Here is a 19,717-nt window from a genome sequence, read left to right as displayed (position 1 = left end):
TAGAGGATAGAGAGAGAGAGGGGGGGGAAAGAGAGAGAGAGAGAGAGAGAGGGAGGGGAAAGAGAGAGAGAGAGGGAGGGGAAGAGAGAGAGGGGAGGGAAGAGAGAGAGAGAGAGAGAGGAGGGTGGGAAAGAGAAAGAGAGAGAGAGAGAGAGAGAGAGAGAGGGGGGGGGGAAGAGAGAGAGAGAGGGGGGGAAGAGGAGAGAGGGGGGAAGAGAGAGAGAGAGAGAGAGAGAGAGAGAGAGAGAGGGGGGGAAGGGAAAGAGAGAGAGAGAGGGGGGGAAGGGAAAGAGAGAGAGAGGGGGGGAAGAGAGAGAGAGGGGGGAAGAGAGAGAGAGAGAGGGGGGAAGAGAGAGAGAGTGGGGGGAAGAGAGAGAGAGAGAGAGAGAGAGAGGGGGGAAGAGAGAGAGAGAGGGGAAAAGAGAGAGAGAGAGAGGAGAGAGGGGAAAAGAGAGAGAGGGGGAAGAGAGAGAGAGAGAGAGGGGGAAGAGAGAGATCATTGCATAGTACTTGGTCTGCCTCACTTGTGGCTCAAATAAACTAGCTCCCATCTGTACGTGATCTACAGAAAGATGGTGGCGTTGGTGAGGTCTCGACATTACTGAAACCAATGTACATTTAATATAATTTACCAAGTGAGACCTAACAAAGCAGAGTATTTTAAATTAAGCAGTTTTTGATAGAATAGACGTGTGTTTACTGCTAGTTTTTTCCCATCTTTCTGTTTTCATTCACGTTTGTTTGCTAAACAAGCTTTTTAATGTGTTGTACCATGAATTATGGAACTTCATAATAACAATAAAATATGAGCTACATAGCAATTTAAATATATTTTGTAAAATGGCATCATGTCAAGGCAGGGCAGTAGTTTGTTTTTCTCAACAAAAGCATTCTTAAAACAATAATTGACATTAAAATGTTTTAAATAGTGTGGTATATTGGTACAAGCATGCATTTATCAGGGAGAATGTATGAATTTAGTGGATGCATAGTGTGTGCCTGTACTCATACACATAAATAACCATGCGACTTAAGCAGCATTTATAAAGTATAGATCAGTAAGAATAGGTTTTCTTCCTTTTTTATCAAATGGCCAAAGAAGGCTTGAATGAAAAGATAAATCATCCTGTTAAAAATCGGTCACATTTAATGCCTTGATAAGCAAAGCACTGGGTTGTATAAAAACAAAACTTGACTCAGTGGCTCTAAAACCTGAACTGACATGTCTACTTTTGTAAAGGTCTGAGAGCAGGTTCTATCCCAAGTCAATGCTCCAGTTTCATGATAAACTGGTAATCTGTATACGAAAAAAAAAAAAAGATTGCCATCTTTTGCAGGCGATGACTGCACTGCAAAGCATGGGGAAGTCTGTTTTACCCGTCATCACCATCTCAGGATGTGCGATAATAGAAGAGCCAATCTAACACTACCTAGGGTCACATTAATGTGTTCCTGTTACCTCTTATTCTCCAATATTGTCTGAATACAAGTCACATATATGATGTGTTATACAATATATTTATGTGGCCAAGCATTTTGAGGCAAAACTGTGCATGCTGGCGCATTATGACTTGTGTGAAACAAATTGCACTGGAGTGGATCCACACCCTCATTTTTAAGGTAAATGAATGTTCAGTCAAGTACATTTGAACAAAAAAAAACAAAAAAACAACAAGGTTTTTTCTTTTGCAGGATTATTATTCTCATTAAGAGCCGTGCCTATGGGGCCCCCTGCCCGTGGGGCCCCCGGGCAGCTGCCCATCATGCCAATGGAAGAGATGGCCCTGGTTGTAACATTCTGGGTATACAAACAAGCAAATCTATGGCGATAGAGGCCACTAAACTACTAAGGCGAAGAAAATAGTTATCAGCCAGATGCTGTCATAGTTTGGTTTCTTTGCACAGCAGTGGAGACAACTAAAGAGAGATGTGATAACCTTATTATAAGCATTTTCAGGGCAACTCTCAAAGGACAGCCAAACACAAGGGGTTAGTAATGTAAAAATAAGGAGAACATTTGCACCATGGAATAAAAAATGCTGTACTGAAGGCAGGAGCAAATTTAAAAATGTGCACACAGATTTAGAGTTGGGGGAGGGTGGGGGTAACTTGTCTACAAATTGCAGTGTAAAATATAGCTGTCCTGTTTTTTTGTGCTACATGCAAAAGTGGCCAATATTTTTCCTTTAAAAAAATTAAATTAATGCATTTGCCCCCCTTGCTCTGCAACATGGTTGGCCGTTTCCTAGCTTTGCTCCTAACTCTAGATGAGACCTAAATGGTTTCCTTTTACACAGTAAGAGAGCAGGGTAAATGCACGTAAAATCAAAAAAGGCTTTAGCAGGAATTTTAGTGTCATTATTTTACCCAAGCAATGCTAATATATGTATAATCTCCTGTAAATAATATTTCTAGAAATCCTGAGTTCTGATGTCATTACTTTAGTGTTAGTTAGGAAAAGTTGTGAAAAATATGGAGTAATGCACCATCTATATTAAATTATTAGGAACATGAGAAGTAATCTTAGATTTCTACGAGCTATATAAAATGTCAGAGAACTCCTCAGAGACTTGGAACATCCACATCTACATTTATCAGGGGCAAACGCAGGATTTTTAAGGGGGGGGTTTCCTCCCGCCCCCCAAAAAATATATATAGAGAGAGATAGCTGCTGCGCATGCGCAGCAGCTCCATTTTGGCGATGCTGTACTGTACAGCAGCCGCGCCCTGTCAAAGAAGCGTCCGCAGCAGCACCGCCGCGGACGCTTCTGTGATAGCGCCGCGGCTACTGTACAGTACAGTGCTGCTGTGTAGGGGCAATGTTTAGTGCCGGTTCGTTCGGAGGAGAGGGGTTTCTGGAGAACCAGAAACCCCCCCTGCATGCGCCCCTGTTTATAGTATTCAAAATATTATTATTGGTATAGAATGATAGAATCTTGATAAACCTGTATGAGCCTAAATGTCATGAGCCTAAATGTCATGTATAAAAAAATACATACTTTTATTATTTTTTGATAGGGGTCTGTCAACTTTGAAAAACAGAGAATGATTTACCTTTGTTGCCCCTCTCATCCATCCTGATGAATGAGCTGGCAGCCAAGAGGCAGACAAAGGACTGTGCCAGGCTGCTTCAATTATGTTTTAAACACAATCAGAGTGGTCCGGTAACATCCTCTGCCTGCTTCTCAGCTGCCCAGGCCAAGGATGGGGCAGATCGAAGGAGGAACAGAGGGGTGGGGCTATGCTAAATATACATCTTGAAGTCAGCTTCCCTTCCACATATTCTTTATTGCACTTGGAGTCTGGAGAGCAATATGGCACGTGCCAAGAGAAGAATGGGCACACTGGGCAGACTAAAATGGCATCAGCTACATTCTGTATGTGCTTTCCTCATACCAGTCCAACCTTTCAGACAAAGTAGAAGGTCATGAAGGTCAGCATGTCTCTGTTGCGTCAGGCAATTAGAGGTAAGTGCACTCAGCCCTGATGGAGGATGTTACTGTTCTGCCATATAGTGAAATTTAACAAAGAGGTCTTCTCCACAATTTCATTTCAGAGGCCACAGGATTCCCTCCTCTATGGGTTTCACCTCAAGCTTTTTTAGCAGAGAAAAGTGAAGCTACTGAGAAAGATACAAACTCTGCTTGGCAAGGGAAAAAGGCTCCCTTCAGTTTGAGAACCTCAGCATCTCTATCTACCGTGATTTTTCATTGACACTTCAAAAAGCAGCAAACAAATTTCAAGGTAGTTCAAAAGAAGCTACATGAGTTGTACCTACTCAGTTCCTTGGTGTTCCTGCAAAGCTGTTGGTTAGCAAGGTGATCATACATATTCATCCCAACTGCCAGAGGAGGCATTAGACATTAGATTGTCCATCACCCTCCCATGTAGTGGAGTGATGATTTTATCAAAATATACACTTACATGGCGAGTATAAATGGGATTCTGAAAGGTTGGCTCTTTTGCTATTCTAAGTTTCACTTGTATGGCAAAACAAGTCAGTGATGGGATGGGATGAAATTTTTGCGATACATGCAAGTTCTCAGAAATCCCTATAGTTTATACGAGCAGATTGGCACCTTGCAATGCATTTATCAGTGCCTTAGAAGAGATAGATACATTTTTAGGGAACCACCATAGTGGTGTAAAATATGCAACACTTCACTGGAAAATAATAGAATTAAGAGGTCACTAGTTATGAGTCATGTGAAAGGTAATTTTGCCTGGATATCGTGCACCTACAGAGGGCACATAACTGTCAGTAAAGTGTTGGCTCTTCATAGAAAGTGACAAGATATACAATTTACCTTCTCAATATTATATATATATATATATACACACACACACACACACACACACTGTATGTATATTATATATTCTCATATATTTCTTTATATTTAAACTGTAATTTCAATATTGTAGATTAACATCGAGAAATGCATTATGATTGGGTAGGGGACTATATTAACTATTGTGATAAACATGTTGACGAGCACATGCTGCTGACCTCATATGTCACCCTTCTCTTACCTCCTTCTCTAAACTAAAGCCTGGACTAGGACATTCTGATGTCTGCCGTAACCTGTACCCCCAATCTCAACAGAATTCTTGCTAGTCGTTCTCTAGGTCTCTGCTCAACCTAATTGAATATGCATTTTAATCCAGAACACTTCTGAGCCTGATAACATCATTTCTACTTTCAGTTTTGGGCCATTCCTCTCCACTGTTGTCCCTACTGTGGGTTCAAAAGCTTTCAAACTTTTGGAAGCGCAATCCCTTTTGGCTGATGCTGTGTACCCAGAGTTTTAGAGGAGGAATGGTCCTGATAGCATGGAAAGGCATTTGATAAAAAGCCATTATCTGAGCTCATGAAAGGGCAGAGTGTTAACTTGCTCTATCATCAAAATGCAGGCTAGGACGGTGGCTAAAATGGTCCATACTATTCTGTTAATGCAAAAGCAAACTGTCTTTTGGAAAATTCCATTCAATTGGTACTTTAATGACGCTTCAGACTCACAAGTATAGCACATATACTGAAGTCTACCTTAAGATGTTTAAATTGAACGGATAGCAGGATACCTCTGGTGAGATTAATATGGTGTCTTTGCAATACTATCATTTAATATAAACCACTACTTTATCAATGTCCCGACTTCCAATATTTACCTATTAGTCCACAACTTCGCTTTTTTGTCAGTGGAACCACATGTGTTAAATACGCCTTTGATTTCCGAATAATTTCCAAATGAAATGGACATAGTTCTTGCTTTAATTTCCAACAAGAAAATGCAGTCTGAATGGGTTCCTACTGTAAATACTATAAGAAGCAACAAAAGGTTCTGGTGTCTCTGTCTGGAGAAGGCTTCATTGTGCATATCGAGCACTATTTGTCTATCTCCCATAATCAAGGCCCTTATAAAATAGTACTTCCTAAGGCTTGCAAATACATACAAACCATTTCTCTACTTACTGTGAATTTTTAAACACATAAAATTATCCATTATTGCAGGCTCTTTCTATCAGGCAAGGCTACCGTCTGAATCTATGATGATATGGGCTCTTCACATCATGTTAATTTGACCAAAACGGTCCTCTTACCCAAGACTCGACATGCAGTCCCTTTTAGATCTGCCCAAGTGGATTTTTCTCACGTTAACCTACATTACATATTTATTTTAATCACGTTATGGAATTTCTCATTGATAAAATATTTTTGGAAACAAGATGTAAGATTTACTTATAATATTATTGGTTAGCCACATCTATTGGACCCCAGATGCGGTCTTCTGGCTTTCAGGTGTTTCTTGTAATAAGAAAACAATGCCGCATGAGCTGATGTTTGTGGCTAAGAAGGCTGTTATTCATGTCTCCCATGTGTTTGCGGTTGATTAAACTAGTAAATGATGCCTTACCTTATAGAAAGAAAGTAATTATATATAATAGACAACCCTCTCTTTCCAGAAGAGCGAGCGACCTGGAAAAGGCAAACTGATTACTGTTTAATGCTGCTATTAAACTATCAGACTCTTTTTCCCTCTTTGCCTATGATGGTTAGCTTTTCTGAACATTGGTTAATGAGGAAACTTGGACTTTGACACTCACTTTCTGTACTACAAGCCTACTTTACAGCAAGGGACACCTTTTAGGAGTTAATTTGTGCCTGTTTATGTGCACGTCAATGTTGACCCTCCTTTGCGGTCTTTAGGTTTTATATTGTTGGTTTTATGTTAAACTGTAGTTTTCTGCGTAACAGGTTGTATAAATTTTGTATAAGTGACTTCTATTTATATACCGATGCTGAAATATACTAATGTATAACTTTGGACTTAAATATGTTTAAATGCTGCAGTTAAAAAAAGTTGCTGAATTATAAAAAAAAGCACACACAAACACAAAAAAGCTGTACTTTGAAACAACGCACTGATTCTCGGAAACAATTATTTCCCTTTTTTAAGGTCAAACAAAAACATGACAAACAAGCCTTCAATGAATGCCCTTTTTAGCACCACAGCGAGGAATGAAGTTGCAAACGTCTTATATTAAAATAAATGCAGTTGATGTGCTTTCATTTGCTGGCGTTAACAGCCTCATTTCTTCTTGGCCATTCTTATCTGCTGCAAATAAAATATATACCTCCATTCAGCAGAAAAATATGGGCCTGTTTCTCTCAAACGGATGCATTATTAGGACACATGTGCAATTGTTGCTAGTAAAGTTAATCACACCTGCCAATCATCCTATTAGCAAAAGAGAATTGGGCTGAGTAAACGGTCATCATAATGCCGTACTCCACTTACACATATTTTTTGAATGTCTGTTCTAATTTAGAGGCCTTTTGGAATCTAGCAAGAGATTATTCAGCTGCAAAGTCATGAAATTGTTCAACCGTGTAGCAGACTTTTTAGCATTTCATTTAAAATGCCATTAATAGCATTTCAAATGATGACTTAAAAATGCTCTAAAAAAATAAATAAAGCAAAAGGGCAATCTTGTGTAGCAGAATAGAAGAACCCATAAAGCTGTCAATCGATCATAGTTGGGAGAAAGATAATAAACAGGATGGGATCACAAGACAGGTGCTGTGTTATAAAATAGGTGTTTCTGTTAGAAATTCCCAGAAGTGCAATATTATTGCAACTTCTCAAAAGTTTATCACAAGAGATGTCAAACATTTCCACAATTGACTTTAGCACGGTACACAAGTGGTTAGCAAATTTAGTGACATGTCGTGTAATTTGGAGTACAGCAATGCTCAGTATGTAATGGATTTGAGTCGACTTCCTAACCCATACAACTTTCAATTGATTGTGTATTTATAAATAATTAAATGATTAAATAAAATTTGACACTGAAATGCAGCCACTGAATTTACTGTGAATAATCTCATGCAATATCCCCAATCCACAAAGAAGTAAATCTAGTCCTATAATTATTCACAGTCACAAATATTCTAGAATCATATGTTTATTCCTATAATTAGCCTTAGGGCCAGGTGGTCAAGGTCAGATCTCCCAGCTAGTTATATTGTGGATTCGGGGCCTCATACATCACTGCAGAGAACAGTCACTGTCAGTAGTCTGTCACCTATTTGTCAATAGAATCAACAGTTTCATGTCTTGAGCCAGGACCTGTCTATATTTCTGTAATCCTTAAAAAGGGATTATCCCTATTCTTCTCATCTTTGTCATATAGTTCCTAGACATGAAAATGTAACAGGCTCAATAAAAAAAAAAAGACGAGCAACAATGATAAATACACACAGCAGGGAATGAGACTGGCTACATGAGGTCCTCACATACTTCTTCTGTCGCCCTAGTGCAGGGGTAGGCAACCTGCGGCTCTCCAGGTGTTGTGAAGCTACAGGTCCCAGCATGCTTTGCCAGTAGATAACCAGCAGATAGGTGGCAAGGCATGCTGGGACTTGTAGTTTCACAACACCTGGAGAGCCACAGGTTGCCTACCCCTGCCCTAGTGTATATCACCTCATATAGGCTTGCCTGGCCTCCCTTCAGCCAACTATCCGCGTGGAACCTATTATTCAAAGAGGGAAGTCCTTAAGAGGTGGAAAGAAATGTGGATCATATGTTGTTTCCTGTTGGTCAGATACTGTATATGGCACCCAAGAGTGGGATGATAACCTGAGAAACGGATAATAAAAAGCTGTGCCATGCTGGGTTAATGAACTATCTCACCGCTGCTAGAGAATCTTCCTTTCCAAATAAGGAAAAGCTCTTTTAGCAGTTTAAGATCGATATTGCCAAAATTTTATATGTTAGAACGTTTTTTATTGAAAAGGATACAATTATTCGTTTTCAATGTTTTTAACCATCTAAAGCAACAGGCACACACCTGTCCGTTGATCGTAACAACGTCTGCTATAAAAAGCAGGACTTGGCATGCAGCTAGGTAAGCCTTGGAAAAAATAACAATAGTTTGAAACGCGTAGGCCTACACATTGCATATTTCTTCTATTCCTGGGTTTTAAGCATCTTAAAGAAAAAAAGGTTGCGCACCACTGAACCTGGGGATATGCATATCATTTGGATTGTGCCTTTTTGTAACCTAAAACGGACTCTATTGACTTAATAACCTGTGGAAGGTCAGCTCCAAGTGAAAGTAATTAAGGACTAAAAGAAAAGACAGAAAATATGAGAAAAAAAACAACAGATTATCAGAGAGGCGCTTATTCTGTGAAATTCAAGTGCGTGCGGACACAGAGGGAAACACAAACATGTGTATTTGTGGAGAAATCTGGACCTGTACAACAATTTGAATGTACACATATCTTGAATTTCTTTTGAACTAATCCTGCTTTCTACTTGATTCGAACTTGATCTTACACGTTAGACACTGCTTAACTGTATTTTATTCAGTAACAAAAATGTGTTGGCAAGAAATATTTACCTTCATTCCTTCCTTCCTAAGAGCATGTCATTTGTGATCAATGATGTTTTTTAGTTCTATGTTTAAAGATAGGGAGGCCTGTAGCTCCTGGAACAGAAAGGACTACGAGCAGCACGGTGGCTAAGTGGTTAGCACTTCTGCCTTACAGCACTGGGGTCATGAGTACAATTCCCGACCATGGCCTTATCTGTGAGGAGTTTGTATGTTCTCCCCGTGTTTGTGTGGGTTTCCTCCGGGTGCTCCGGTTTCCCCCCACACTCAAAAAAAACCATACTGGTAGGTTAATTGGCTGCTTACAAATTGACCCTAGTCTATGTGTTTGTCTGCATGTGTATTAGGGAATTTAGACTGTAAGCTCCAATAGGGCAGGGACTGATGTGAGTAAGTTCTCTGTACAGCGCTGCGGAATTAGTGGCGCTATATAAATAAATGCTGATGATGATGATGACTAGGCTTTTTCTGCTCCTGGAAAGAGTCCTTTGCGTTTTGACAGCACTAATAGTGCAGCGCAACCGTTGCAGCCACCTGCCACACCAAGTGCAATTATAACAGTAGGAGAAGGGTCCATGAATGCCTTTACATCAAAGGTTCCACACATGCTAAGATTCATTTAACACTGCTAACTGTAGATTAGACTGCAGGCAATCATCCTCAGCTGGTGGTTATTAAATTAATTCTTATAATTAAAATTTCCAATACATGATGCAGAGAGCCCACAAGTCATGTCTCTAAATGTCACCAGCTGACACTGCTGTCTTAATGCCTAAGGCTTTTCTTGCTGATAAAGTGTAGTGCTCGTGACTTGCACATCTAAGAATAAGTAAAATCCTAGCCTACATAAAAATAGAATGCAAGTGGTCTAATGATCAGCTCCTGAAGACATTTCTACTTTCCATTAATGTACGATAGACTATGGAATGTGATTTAGATGCAACAAAAATTAACTCAGCTTTCCATAATGTGTAGATATTGGCCACAGAAAGCGTATGAAGCCATTTTATGGCCAAAACCAATATTCAAATGGTATGCAGTCTATTAACTCAATATGAATCAGTGACATCACTCATCAAATCTTAAGTTATTCAATATGGTTAAATCACAGGTTTTAAAATTATTAATGAAAAGTGCGTTCAACACGGTTACCACACTGCTTTGAGCAATGTCTAAGGGATTTACATGCACATATACTAAATCCAGGACTTGTCATCCAAGATCAATTTGTACATGGAGACTTATCACTAGGTAACTGTGGGCATGGACCAGGGTTGCAAATCCAAGGAAATATTGATTGATTTATTTTTACTAACAAAATTTTAAAGAATTACTGACCATTTTTACCGACAGATACAAATAATATGTGACCAAAACTGAAATGAATACCATCATCTAAAGGAAAAGGAGTTTTAAGAATTTACAGTGAGTTGCCATATGGTATATACCCCCTGGTGTTTAACTTAAACAATTTCCACTTGTTTAAACTTGTATTTAAAATCATGCATTTTAAATGCAAGTTAAACAAGTGGAAATTGATAAGACACCAAGGGGCATATTCAATTGTTGGCGAAAACGCCAAAAATCTTGCGGTGTGCGCACTATTACCGTTATTACGGTAATAGTGCGCGTAAATACCGTGATTACGGTAGTTTTCTCGCTGGATTTCAGCTCACAGCTCCCTGAGCCGCGAGCTGAAATCCAGCTTACTATTACCGTAATAACGGTAATAGTCTTAACGCCGCGGGGAATTCAAAGAATTGAATATGCCCCTAAAAATCATTATTCCAAGTTATTTATCCCACACTCGCTTGCATAATATTCACTTGTGTTAAACATTTGTTGCATTTTCTCCAGCACTACTGTTTACATTTTCTGCGTGTTACCACATTTCAACAAATTTGAAAAACATCATTTCTAAAGCTCTAGTAAAAATGCATAATCAAACATGTATGGAATGTATATTGAATGCATTTTTACCAGCTTTAAAAAACTCATCTCAAATGCCAGTGGGTATGTAGTCACACACTGGCAGATGAAACTGCTCAGCTTGAAAACCAAATGAACAGCTCTCATGTGCTCAGTAGTGCTGGAAACACTGACAGATCACAATCAATGAATGACCAGATTTCTAGGCACGTCAGATGAACATTCGACAGAAACATATCAGATGATGATCAGAACTGATCATTATTGGAGGTCCACATATATTTAAAGTGTGTGTGAGCAGTTTAGATAGAGGTCCAAGACCTTATACTTGGAAAAAATGTCCCAATTGATGGTCAACAACATATATAGGATTACTTTACAACATTTAAGTAGAGTTCTTTAAACTCTGGATGTTAGAGATATGGTAGGAAAAACATACAGCATTCTAGCAGCTGTGTAAATGAAGACTGACAGACAATAATGTGACAGTTCTATTACATAACAAATTACATTCATATTGATGTGCATATAATCTACTTTGAAGTGATGTCATGTCTGACAGAAGTAAAATACACTTCTTGCGCAGATTACCATAAAATAATAAGCATCTAAATTTACAACAAATTAACATTCACACAAGATCACTATTCCATTTGATCATTAACCAGTTCAGCTCCACCATATGATGTTATGTAAGCCTGATAGTGTCCTATACATCTGCACTGTATACCACAGTTCATTTCTATCGAATACAGTTGAAAAAGTTTAAAAATAGTGAAAACATAATAATGAATGGAGAGGATTAACGTAAAACCAAAAGACTGGGTAATATCATACAAATGAAAATCTTTTATTGTAGGTCTTCTAGGGACCATGGACATACATAATAGACATCACTTACAGATGTTCTTTCCTTCTTTACAGGAACCCCTGCCAACTTCCTCTTGCCATCTGTACCCATCTGCACACTCAAAAGCAGGCTGACACTCCATAGAATGGATTATACAGGTAGGTCTACGTCACATGAGTCAGTCTGCTGTGCTCAAAGGCATATCTGACTTCCAACATGAAAAAAGACTCTTTACCAAACACCAGTAAGTGCGCTGATGAAACAGAGGCGATTCTATGGCATGACAGCATGCTAATGAGGTTGAAGGGCTGGTAAGAGGAAGTCATCAAGTATTCTTGAGATGGAGAGAATAAGCACATTAAGTTATATATAGTAAGTGGAAACACGATTAGTTCTATAGTTTTGGAAGACACAAAGATTTAACCCCAACATTACAATAAATGAATTTCATAATTTTTAATGATACATTCTTTTTTTTGCCTGTCTTTACTAACAGTCTATTTTTTAAGTAAAAGTAATGGAGAAAGGGATGATGGGTGTAGGGTTGTGGCCATTTTGGGTGCACAATTATAAATTTAGGACAAATTCACTAGTGATGCCTAGGGAAGCTTCAAACTTTAATACAGCCCTGCCATATGTATAGACTGCTGACAGGCCTATGAAAAGCTTTCGGTCAATTACTCAGCGCTTAGGAATAGCAACAGCAATGATCCCTGTGAGCTATATCAAGATATTACATAACATGCTGGAAAGGATTGACAATATAACACTATAGTTAACAAAATTATGTTTTTTTCCTTATTAAATAAATTGTAACATTCAATTGTATTTCATTCTACTTAAACTATTAGTAATTTTAATTTGAAGATGGAAGATGGAAGATAAATCATTAAAACTCAATTAAAAATATAATGACTATAATATTTGTGCAGTACTGAGTTTTATATAAAGATTCTGAAAAAAACAAAAAGGAAATTCAGAAACTGGATGAAAAGGACAAAAATGCTTACCCCAGAGATTGTTCTTGGTTCACTGCTTTCTGGAAGAACCTATGGGAAAAGAAAACAAAAAGATAAATGTTTTCGAAGACCATACAGAACACACAGTTCCATAAACTTCTGCAACTTTTATTATTGTTGTTTAGCTTACTATTAGGTTATTGATTTTGTCCTTCTTTCCTGTTATATGGGTACAACTAGCTGCCTCAGTTCATTCCCCAGAAGAATTAGAGCCACATGAAATAAATGATCAGAATCCGTTCTAATTGGTACCCAATGTGTTATTCTGCAGTGCTCCCTCAACATGTTCCTCTGCCTTTTTTCACTCTGCAGCGGGAGAAGCAAAAATCAATAGCACTGTAAAATGGATGAAAATGAATAGTTCATTAGGACTGAATTACCCAGCTTCCCCCAGCAGCAGAGTGAGACACAAAGGTGCATCCCAGCACAGCTACTGTCCATATTATCGAAATAAACGCTTGCATAAAGACTTCAGTGGAGGGTATTTTTTCCTCTGTGATCTATTTGCCGCTGCTCATTAAAAATTAAATTCCCATTCAGCGGTATGTAATTTTACCACGGATGTACTTTATTTTATGCAGATGTTCAGTTTTCACATTTTCCCTATTTACGGTTTATTTTTCAAAACTCTAAACCTCAATGGCACCATTTCATTGTTTATATTTCTGTTTTGTTTTCTTTATGCTTTTACTCATGTAGAACATTACATTCAATTTGCATACGTCAGTTAGGCTGTTCAAGTTTACGGATACCAGTGATAGCCGCGCACAGGCTCATAAACTTTTGAATGTGAAATGATCTTCAATTACTCTTTAACATCTAACACCCAAACATAGAGAATAGTAAGGAATGTGAGCATTTGCTGTACAATGTATGGTATGTGCATCCCCTGGGACACCTCAGTGTAATTCAAGAGGTAGCTCAGCCTTTTAAAATTAAACATTTTCTGCATTACTGGATAATAGAATACATAAAACAATTTTGAAAGTGTGAACTACTAGATATTTACAGTTATAAAGGGTTAAATCGATAATTCTCTATGCATTCTGGGTAGTACTTTAGATGCACTCTCCCACATCTGTGGTTCTGGGAACTTGTACCATTCATACATCAGCAATAGGAGTGGGCTTCATCATGATGCACTAAAACCAGAGGCAAATATTTGCTCATTTCCCCTTCTTGTTCTGACGTGAATGCACACTAAATGATATAGAGCTAAAAAAAACACAAAAAGATAAAAACTTTCCCTTTTTTTATTACGTTGAAGTTTAGTGCACGTGACCGTGTGTGAACGAGCTTGAGTTTGCTATAATGAACAACTTTCCTTATAGCTGCTCTGTTTTGCCTCTAGTTGAAGTATACATATTTTCAGTGCTAAAATGTTGAAAGATCATTACAACACATTTAGAGGTACTTGGTATACATTTATATACATTAGGGGATATTCTGTAAAGGTGTACAGACATCACAGTGTCCTGAAAGCTTAAGCCTAAGGGGTCTATTTAAGAAAGGGAGAAAAGCCCTTTCTAAGCACAAATGGGCTTTATACAGATTTAGGGCTTTCCCTATTTACCTAAGCACCCGGACTTGTGTTAGGTTTAGCCAGGGCTCTTCGTTGTTGTCCTCCTATAATTAACACCATTTCAGGATAATGATAGCTGGAGTCAGTACCAGAAAAAATGCTTATTTAAATAAAGCATTTTTTTCAATAGGTAAAGATATGCCCAGTAAGACGTTTGGAAGATGACCCGATTGGCCTATGTCATCTTCCGAAAGCATTAATTGGAACCAATGTTTTCAATAAATTAACTAAATGCTCAGCCCAAGTACCAAATAGACAATTGGTTACCCATGTGGCTAAATTTTACCTTGATCTTGCCAGCACTTGGGCGTTATGGAAGAATTGGCCAGTGACTTGATATTTGTTTATATCATTAATGGAAAAAAAAAAAAGCAAAGCTTATATCATCATGATCAAAGGGAAAATGGTAGGTGGCTTCAAAAGGTTGAATATAATTCTCAATACCTACCAGCAATCACATGATCTTTCCCATATACACGTACAAAAATATGGGGCCAATTTATTAAAGAGCAAAAAGCCTTATTGTGGCAAAACAACGGTTATTTTCTCTTTTTCTTGCCTCACCCTATACATCAAAGCAGGGCCGGATTTACCGCTAGGCAACCTAGGCACCTGCCTAGGGCCTAGCGGCTCTCTGGGGGCCCAGACGGGGGGGGACAAGGGAGATTAAAAAAAAAAAAATCGCCCCCTCCCCCGATTCGCGGCACCCCCACGCCCCCTGCGACTAGCGCGCGAGGGGGGGGGGGAGGTGCCTGGAATTGGGGGAGGGGCTGGTGTTAGAGCTAGGAGTAGAGGCTGTAGTGGCTAATTCCCCTTCAGCCTAGGTACCTTGGCACATCAATATGACATCACAGTGTCATGTGATCACAGCGGTCACATGGTACACTGTGTTAGGCGGGCTGCTGGAAGTCTATGGCAGCTGTGCAGGAGCTTCCATCATTTCTGTTCCTGTAAAAAAACAAAGGTAAGAACAAGAAGGTGTGTGTGTGGCTGCGTGTAGCTGCAGGGCACAGGGGGGGGGGGCATGTGTGTGTGTGAAGCTGCAGGGCACAGGGGGGGGCATGTGTGTGTGTGAAGCTGCAGGGCACAGGGGGGGCATGTGTGTGTGTGAAGCTGCAGGGCACGGGGGGGGCATATGTGTGTGTAGCTGCAGCGCACAGGGGGGGCATATGTGTGTGAAGCTGCAGGGCACAGGGGGGGTATGTGTGTGTGAAGCTGCAGGGGGGGCATGTGTGATGGAAGCTTCAGGGCATAGGGGGGGCATGTGTGGCTAAAGGTGCTGGCCAGAAGGGACATGTGTGAAGGTGCTGGGTAGAGGGGGGGCATGTGAGTTAGAAGTCTGTTCCCCACACGGCCCCTCCACAGCCAACAATACCCTTACAACACTCACTATCTTTTCTTTGATATTCCCTATGATACGTGCTCATTATCTATTCCCTCACATGACCCGCTGCCTCAATCCTGACACCTCTTACCTCAAAATAAAAAGAGGCACCCTTTATATTAATATAATATGTGTGTGTGAGGGGCCAGTGTATGTATATTATGTGTGTGTCAGGGGCCAGTGTATGTATATTATGTATGTGTATGAGGGGCTGTTTGTGGGAGGGAAATAGGTTTATTTTTTAAATGGTTACACTATTAATTTAATGTTGGAGCTGGTTGGAGGGAAATAGGTTTATTTATTAAATGTGTATGCTATTAATTTAATGTTTTGGTTGGAGGGAGGTCTACTTATAAAATGTGGGTGCTATATTGATTTAACACTGGGGCTGGTTGTAGTTTACTAAATTTCGTGTACCCATTTTTTTTCCAAATAGGGCCTCCAACATTCCAGGATCCAGACAAGCAGCAGCTGATCTAAAGACACCAGCAGCCACAAACCGTGAAAGTGACGAGAACAGGTAGGAGAGAGCAGGGCAGTCTGCCAACTATCCTGAATCTGGTGAGATTTATATTATGAGGAGGTCTGACTTGTTTAAATGTTGCACTATGGGATTCATGCAGAAGACTGACATATTACCATAATTATTGCATTCCAGCGCTTTTTCATGTTTCTGTATGTAGAGGGCTGCAGTCAGTAACTGTAGTGGCGGACGGTCTTTGACGTGGTAGTGATAGGAGACTGCTGTTTTTTTTATTACTGGGCTTGCTAACCATGAACTGCAGTTTCTTGACATGTTAATTATGATTAATACCTAAGTTTAGTTAAAGATAAAGTACAATTTGTGTGAATTGAAAGGTAAGCAGTGGTGGAAGTGGGGTGTATATGGTAGTAGGCCATACCGCTACTTCTCATACTGCCTTCATTGTAAAATAATAAAATTCCATTCACTTGTTTACATTCTCATTACATTCATACCGCCACTTCCAAACTTCCACTGAGCTTAATATTCATCGTATGGAGTATATGACCAGCATAATTCAAAATTTTGGTAGATCCTTTGACAAAATATGGGGTCCATGGACATTATTCTTTAACTGCTGGGACCACAGTGTGATGCAGTGTAATGATAAAGGAGGGCACAGTGTGATGAGAGGGACAATAATGAGGGGCCGCATGGTGATGCAGGAGGAGCAGCGAGATGTGAGGCGTCACATAGTTTACCCTTCTACTTAACTATAGGAGTATATGCTATGCTAAACAAAATATAATGCTATGGATTGTTTCAGGGAGGCGGGGGGCTGGGGGGGCCAAAACCAATATCTTGCCTAGGGCACCATGAGGTCTAAATCCGGCTCTGCATCAAAGGGTTACCTCTGGCAAGGACTCTGCTATCGCCAGCTATAACTTCCCCATCTCAGAATAATTCTTGCTTTGTTATCGACATCTCTAAGTTAACCCTTATGGGTCTATTTATTATCATAATGCTTATTGCAGCAAAAAGATGTCTCGAACTTACTCACCGCTTTAGAGGTTTTAGCACTACTAAGCATGCGCAAGGGCCCTGAGCAAGTACGGAACTAGAAGATAGATTTGCACTTCCAGTTCCACTATTGAAAGAAAAACAAAATAAAAATATATTATAACTACCTCCTCTTCCCCGGGGGACTAGGCAACAGCCCCATTCATTTTAAAATGCTTCAAATTAAAATTATTGGCTGAAATTATTTTTTTCCCCTGCTTCTGTACCTGTTAAAACCATACTCCGATAGCCTTTATACAACAGATATTGCATATAATGAATCTGAAGGCCCAGATTCCACAAATCTGTTTCTCCATATCCCGTGGGTCTGAAATGGAAGTAGACAGTAAGTGTTTGAAGCAGCAGAGACAAATTTGGTGGCATTAAACTCTTGGGTGTATTTAGGGCCGTAGACAGCGTTCACAGGCTCCAGCGATAGAGGACTTTTTCCGGGTCCCCCACCTCTTAATCATCCGTCACATGTCAGAATAAGCCCCCTGCTCCCCAGCCCTGCCAGTCCATGGCTGAGAACCCTGACCTAAGGCTTCAGACCAAGCTACCGCACCCCTCTAATCAACCCTTGGTTTATGACCTGGCCACTCAAATGTGCCCAGTAGCATTGAGGTGTGTGGATTTTAAGGCTCAGATTGTTGTGCTGCATGCCGTAGATGTTGTGTGCTGTATGGTACACTATATGCTCCCATCTAACTACCACCCCACAAAATACTGACATCCACTTTGTGCTACATTGCACAATACACAATACAGATGCAGACAATGCTACATTCTGACACAATAGTACAGTCTACTCTGCATTGCCAAGAAATACAGAAATATCTGCAAGCACACTATTATATGTCATAGCGTATTAGTTGCATAACTTATAGGTTATACAAGTTATATATTTTTGAACTTTAACATTCCCCCGGACAATGGCAGGCAACTTTTGCTAGTCATTCAAATAAGCCAAAAGGTCTTTTACAGGGTGCAGTGGTTTTGTTCCCAGCCATTTTTTTTAAATTCCAAAATAAGGAAGGAAACACATACAGCTGAATAAAGTGGCCACACTCTTGTCGTTATTATGGAAGCTTTGTATTCAAGTGCATCCCACTCACTCCAGTTCCAAAAACAGAAATAGTAAACTGCCTACATCGTATATAAAATATCTGCCATTAAAAATAAGTACTTTATTGAATGCTAAAATAAGTGCCCTAATCCCACAAGCATTTAAAGTCTTTATTTTTACGTCTTAGAATGCTGGCATGTACCATACATAATAACGCACTAACTTAATGGGGCTCAATTTGTGCTGTTTTTGTCAATGTATTCTATTCATTCAGTTTGTGCTTTAAAGATTTAGCTGATTAACAAGACTTACAATAACATATTTTGTGTATCTCATAGGTAATAAGACTTAAATCTAAAATTCATCAGCAACTGTTTTGTTATATATTTCACCTAATTATTCAAAAATCCTAGTATACTCTGTCAATTAAATCTTTCTGAAAAAAAACTAATTCTACTACAATTCTTTCAACAGATTAATTAGCAGGCGTTCACTTGCTTATATGTGTCAAGCACTAATGTAATGTGTTCCTAAGTCTAACAGCATATGCCATTACACAGTCAGTATTATCGGGAACCTATGTCCCTTTGCAGTTCAATTTCCCGCATCAGGTTTACCAAGTTACTCCCTGCTGCAGGAGCTGCTAATGTGATACAATGTCCCTTCTCTAAAAATATTAGTACAGTTTTAAAAATGGAAAGAACAGTATTGTCCAATATGTTTTTATGGGGTGAGCTGCTTAAAATCAGATACTGTAAATGAATACCATATGACCACATATTAAACAGTATACAATATTACTAATCTAACGCAATGTTTTTCTAAGCAAAATCCATCTACCCCTTTAATATCTTAAACAAATATAGGAAATGTTAGCAAAGTATAGGAACTGTAGGTACAGCTAACTTGATTTAGACAAGGAATCCATTTATTTAGCTGTATTTTCACCAGAGAAAACCTCAGTTAACAGACCTGAAAATTTAGTAAAGGGATTTCTTCAGCATCACCACTGCTGGCCCTTAAAGTTAACCTCAGCATTATGCAGCTTTCATATATCTTGGCAGCCTCTGGTATTGGGTAGTTCATGATCAAATCACATACAAGTCCCAGGAATCGGGACAAGGGGCGTGACCACATCACAATAGGGGCGTGACTCTGGCCCCAGAGGGCTGCCAAACACTGTAAAGCCTCCAATATTCCCACTCACGGAAAGAATGTCCACAAGTGGGACAGAGCCTTAAATTTGGGACTGTCCCTCTGAAAACGGAACAGTTGAGAAGTATGAGTTCAAAATAAACTAATCTTCAATGTGAAGAAACTCTTTTAGTTCACATCTCTGGCAAAGATTAGTTCATCAGGAACTAAAACAAGTAGAAGGAGTTAGACCAGTGGTTCCCAAACTGTGCGCCTAGGCTCCCTGGGGTGCCTTGGAGATCTCACAAGGGTGCCTCGGCCAGGGCCAGTGGTAAG

General features: G+C 39.5%; 1 protein-coding gene across 8 annotated transcripts in view; it reads right to left on the bottom strand.

Moving 5' to 3' along the window:
- The window catches only part of INPP4B (inositol polyphosphate-4-phosphatase type II B), a 481,006-nt gene that overhangs the window by 257,437 nt on the left and 203,852 nt on the right, over positions 1-19,717 (bottom strand). For all 8 annotated transcript variants that reach the window (XM_075199307.1, XM_075199316.1, XM_075199324.1 and 5 more), the window contains one exon: positions 12,685-12,723. In XM_075199307.1, coding sequence (XP_075055408.1) covers positions 12,685-12,723 — 39 coding nt within the window. The remainder of the gene's footprint in view (positions 1-12,684; positions 12,724-19,717) is intronic.

This window comes from Mixophyes fleayi, chromosome 1 (assembly GCF_038048845.1).
Source record: "Mixophyes fleayi isolate aMixFle1 chromosome 1, aMixFle1.hap1, whole genome shotgun sequence".
Classification (NCBI taxonomy): Eukaryota; Metazoa; Chordata; class Amphibia; order Anura; family Limnodynastidae; genus Mixophyes; species Mixophyes fleayi.
This window is presented reverse-complemented; position numbering and strand designations above follow the sequence as displayed.